Source organism: Caretta caretta, chromosome 14, assembly GCF_965140235.1.
Source record: "Caretta caretta isolate rCarCar2 chromosome 14, rCarCar1.hap1, whole genome shotgun sequence".
NCBI classification, from domain to species: domain Eukaryota; kingdom Metazoa; phylum Chordata; order Testudines; family Cheloniidae; genus Caretta; species Caretta caretta.
This window is the reverse complement of record NC_134219.1, coordinates 37,955,843-37,960,739: the sequence shown is the minus strand read 5'-3', so window position 1 is coordinate 37,960,739 and position 4,897 is coordinate 37,955,843. Positions and strand designations below refer to the sequence as shown.

The 4,897-nt window shown below is 45.0% G+C and overlaps 1 protein-coding gene across 1 annotated transcript; it reads left to right on the top strand.

Moving 5' to 3' along the window:
- Positions 1 to 3,388: 3,388 nt before the first annotated feature.
- Positions 3,389 to 4,419, top strand: LOC142068934 (olfactory receptor 6B1-like). Its single transcript, XM_075119047.1, is given in 2 exon segments — positions 3,389 to 3,409; positions 3,412 to 4,419. Coding segments are annotated over 2 exon segments (1,029 nt in total).
- Positions 4,420 to 4,897: the final 478 nt, after the last annotated feature.

The window sequence follows — 4,897 nt, the reverse complement described above, 5'->3', positions numbered from 1 at the left end:
TTGGGTCTGTCAAACAGCCAGCGAGGAGGGACTTGGCCTGTGGCCCTCAGGGCAGCAGCTGCTCTGCCGCCACCAACTGCACAGAGCAGTTCAAAGGGAGGGGACCTGTTACAATGAGTGTCCCCAAAACTGACTGTAACAAGTGCCCATCCCGAGAGGGCTAGTTCTCAGGGCACCATGTCCAGCCAGCCTTAGGTACCACAGACAACTCATCTCCACGCAGGGTCCCCTCCTCAGGGAATGAGGCAACCTATGGTGAGAGGAAGTGGCTACCACCTACCAATGGACAGAACTCCTGTCATGCCAAAATGGCAGTGCTGGCTCAGTCAGTGGGAGCACGTCAGGGCTTGGCCAGAGGCAGGGGAGCTGGGCACCGGTGAGCCCGGTAGAATTTCAGCACTGCAGAAAGGATTTTCCAAGGGACCGAATGGAGTTAGGCACCCACATCCCTGTGAAATGGCAGTTGAATGCTGAACTCCCTTATCAGGGGGTAGCTATGTTAGCCTGTATCCACAAAAACATTGAGTCTTTAAGGTACCACCGGACTCCTCATTGTTTAACTCCCTTCGACGCCTCTGAGAATCTCAGCCTGGAGAGCCAGTGAGATTCTGTTATGGTCGGTTCAATCTATGCATTTCCATTGGAAACAGACACCACAGCAACAGAAATGCACTGGACTGATGGGAAACCCCTGCGAAACCTTTGAGAGCGTCCACTGTTGGGTGTGCTGTTGTAGCCAGTAATGTTCCATTCAAGCTGTTCTACGATTTGGTTCTCTGTGGCTCTAATTTGGAACAGCGCACACCTAGCAGTAGGTAAGAAATGAGGAAAGATGTGATTATGCCCTGTAGGGTCACTAGAGGGCAGGGGAATGAAAATGTGCAGCCATGCTGACCAATGGCCAATGGATAGCAGTCAAAGCAGAAGGGCAAGAAAGGAGAAGTTTTGTTGCCAAATGACCATCACAGGGAAGTGGAAAGGGAGGTGAAGCTGTATAATGGCATATAAGTGGTGACGAATGGACCTCTAGGTATGAAATGATAGTAGCAGATGTTGAGGAATGAGAAAGGGGCTGTTATACAGGCAGTCCTTGGACTTAAGACACAATTGGTTCCTGAAAATCACATCTTAAGTCAAATCGTCCTAACTTGGAACCGAGAGTTGTAAAGTCGAAACCAGCATTGTAAAGTGGATTTTATATTTCAATTTATAAATGTCATAAGTGCCCTTTGTCTTAACTCAAAGGTCATAAAGTCGAGGACTGCCTGCACGAAATAATGGCCAGCATGTGACAAGAGTCAAGAACTGGAAAGAGGCAGCTATAGCAAGAAGAATCCACTAGAAGAGAGCAGAATAACAGGCCGTCATGCTGGGAAATGAACACTAGATTGCAGCAGAGTAGAGGAAATGAGGGGAGTGGGGGGTTGCAGAAATATTGACTAATGACCAATAGATTTGAGTAGCCAACACAATAATGGACAAGTTATACTGTAAAGTGGCCACTAGGTGGCAGCATGTTATAAGGGTGAGATATGAGCAGCTATTTTCAGAAGTACCCACTAGATAGCAGCATATATTTAATCTTAATAAAGCTGTGGTCCGAGTCCGAGTGGCCAAGCCATAAGAAATAAGAGCTCATCGCTTCAAGCTTGGGCTGTGCTGTAGTTACAGGTGGTGGAGTACATTATAACAGTCCATCGTCTTGGAAAGGCATCTTCCAAAAATATAAGCTCCTGTTTGTTCATCATCAAAATATTTTCCATATAGGATCATTAGAATTAAATAAAATGCAATTGTACAAGTCACACTGTACAAGTCCCATTGGGCATTGTTAGCCACAAAGCTCTGGAGACACAAAACGAACCGTGTGGGAGAAAAGTTGAAGTGGGACCGTATTAAAAAGGGTGAAGACCGAATACAAATAGGAGGGAGCATTTACACTTTGTAGATCGAAGGGGAAGCTCATTTTTCAAACATAGATCAACTGTACGTGCTCATTCCTTCATGTACCTGCAGGTCTCTTCAGTGAGAAAATCCAGTTTCTGCAGAAAGAGGAGAGACAAGAACCTCAGCTAAGGATTCCGAGTCCGAGTGGCCAAGCCATAAGAAATAAGAGCTCATCGCTTCAAGCTTGGGCTGTGCTGTAGTTACAGGTGAGCACCATCCTCCTGACTGCATTTCTATACCACCACCAAATAGGGTCATGAATGTGCTTTGTGAATATTAGAGGGACAAGGTGGGTGAGGTAATATCTTTTATTGAACCAGCTTCTGTTGGTGAATGAGAGAAGCTTTTGAACTACATAGAGCTCTTCTTCAGATTAATATATGTAGTTTTAGGTTCACTTTCCCACAGCAGTGCCAGTCAGCGTTCACAGCAGCATTTCACAGAGAGGGAGCTTGAGATCCATGTCTTGTGACAAGTCCTCAGTTGGGGATCTGCCCCACTGACACAAATGGAGCTCTCTTGACTGACACCAGCTGGGGATCTGGCTCAGTGTGCCCAAGTGGGTGGCAAGTGATGCTAGAATCTTACTAGCCTGGATCACATGTGCCAGATTGTTTCTAGACTCCGAGTTCAGGGACAGCATCTTTCCCCCCCACATCCACCCCCACCCCCAGTGCCTTTCTTGTTCCTGTATTGTCATCCCACAATCATTATGGAGTGCAGAGGGTCACTCCCCACTTAGGGTTGAACATGAACCTGGTTTTGCCCCTTCCTAAGATCCACCCTCCAAAGAGCTGTATTTTATTACTGCACCAGTCAACATCAGGCAACAGAAAAGGCATTGCCAGTCTCTGACAACATCACCATCACACCCAGAGGAACTAAGGGAGAATTTACGCCACTTCAGAATTTATGGCATAACCTGATCTCTTGTGAGGGGCTGAAAATTATTCCTTCTCCGACAGGGCACTGAAATGCTGAATAGACCAGAATATATGGTTAGACTAATTTCCATTAATTCTAACAGAAGATTGTGCCTAAGGATACTAGACTGCACTGGAAATCTCAGTCCAAAGTATTGGTTGATGTATTTATTGATTTTGACTCTGGTCATTGCCAGAAGCGAAATACAGCATTTAAGCATCATTGTTAAGCTCTAGTATGTTACTAGATGGGATATGACAGTAGATAAAGAAGTGGTCTGATCTGTCTTATCAGTACTCGGCTACCAGAGAAATGGCCTGTTATATTAGTCATTGCTCTGATATGGCAGAAGGAGGTCTACATTAATACCAGTGATGTGTCCTCGGACTGAAACTCCTGGCACTTAGCTTTGAAGTCAACATTTAGTCTAAAACTTTCAGCCTGTAACCAAGAGAGGAAGGTGCATTTCTGAATATTTATGCAATTAATTCACAAAACTTGATTAATTTTTAACTCTATGTTCTTCCAATTCAATTTCACAGTTTGTTTTCTTGTTCCTTGACTCAACCCATGGCAGATAGAGACTGGAAAAATCAAACAGCTGTCACAGAATTCATCTTCCTGGGATTCGGGGATCTCCCTGATCTGAAAATTCTTCTCTTCCTCATGTTCCTAGTGATCTACATCGCAACCGTGACTGGGAACATGCTCATCACTGCACTAGTTGTGACGGATCAGCACCTTCACACCCCCATGTACTTCTTCCTGGGGAACTTGTCCTGCCTGGAGACCTGCTACACCTCAACCATCCTGCCCCGGATGCTGGCCAGTCTCCTGACTGGGGACAGAACCATCTCATTCAGTGGCTGTATCACACAACTGTATTTCTTTTGTGCTCTGGTGGCTACAGAATGCTGTCTCCTAGCAGCAATGTCTTATGATCGGTATTTAGCGATATGTAAACCCCTGCACTATTCAACTATTATGAATACCAGGTTTTGCCTCCAGTTGGCTGCTGGGTCAGGGTTAAATGGTTGTTTGGCTACTGCAATCTTTGTATTATTCATGTCTCATTTAATATTCTGTGGCCCGAATGAAATTGACCATTTCTATTGTGATCTCATCCCATTGATAAAACTTTCCTGCAGTGACACACACCTGATCATATTGCTGGATTTCGTACTGGCCTGTGTATTCACCCTGCCTCCATTCCTACTAACACTGACATCCTATGTGTGTATCCTCACAACCATCCTGAGAATCCCTTCCACCACTGGGAGGCAAAAGGCCTTTTCCACCTGTTCCTCTCACCTCATCGTGGTAACGATTTACTATGGAACCTTAATGATTGTCTACATGCTACCGAAACGCGACACATTAAACATCCTAAAAAAAGTGCTCTCTCTTTGCTACACAGTCCTGACTCCCCTGGTTAACCCACTCATCTACAGCCTGAGAAACAGAGATGTCAAGGAAGCCTTGAGCAAAGCAGTCAGTAAATATGTGGCTTTCACAAAAACAAGCAGAGAATCCAAGATTATAACTTAGCCTAAATCACCCAGGCAGCTTTGAAAACCTCAGGCTATCAGCCTCCACTGAAATTCATTTGAAATCCCCCATTGAAATTCTCACCACTAATGTGAAAAAAATGGAGATGATCTGTATGGAGTCACTGAGACAGTGTTGGCAGTCCCGCACTGTCTCCATGTAACAGAACAGAGAGGAAAGTGAGATTGCGGACAGCTCTGTCACGCTCTCATGTTCACCACTGACACACGCAGAATGATGGTATTTTTCTCCATAGTCTTGTCTTAACATTCACCCTCTGTGAGGAGCGTGTACAGCGTCTGAAACTGCACAGAGCTGACATTGTGTAAGGCACAAAGTCCACTAACGATCAAAGTAAATCCCTGTGTATATCCGCTGTTCATTGTTTCTCTGTGCTAGATACTTAAGTCTTGTAATCAAATTCAGACAGTCTCATACAAACAAAACACAATGGGTGACATCTTCATGTTTCTTGCTG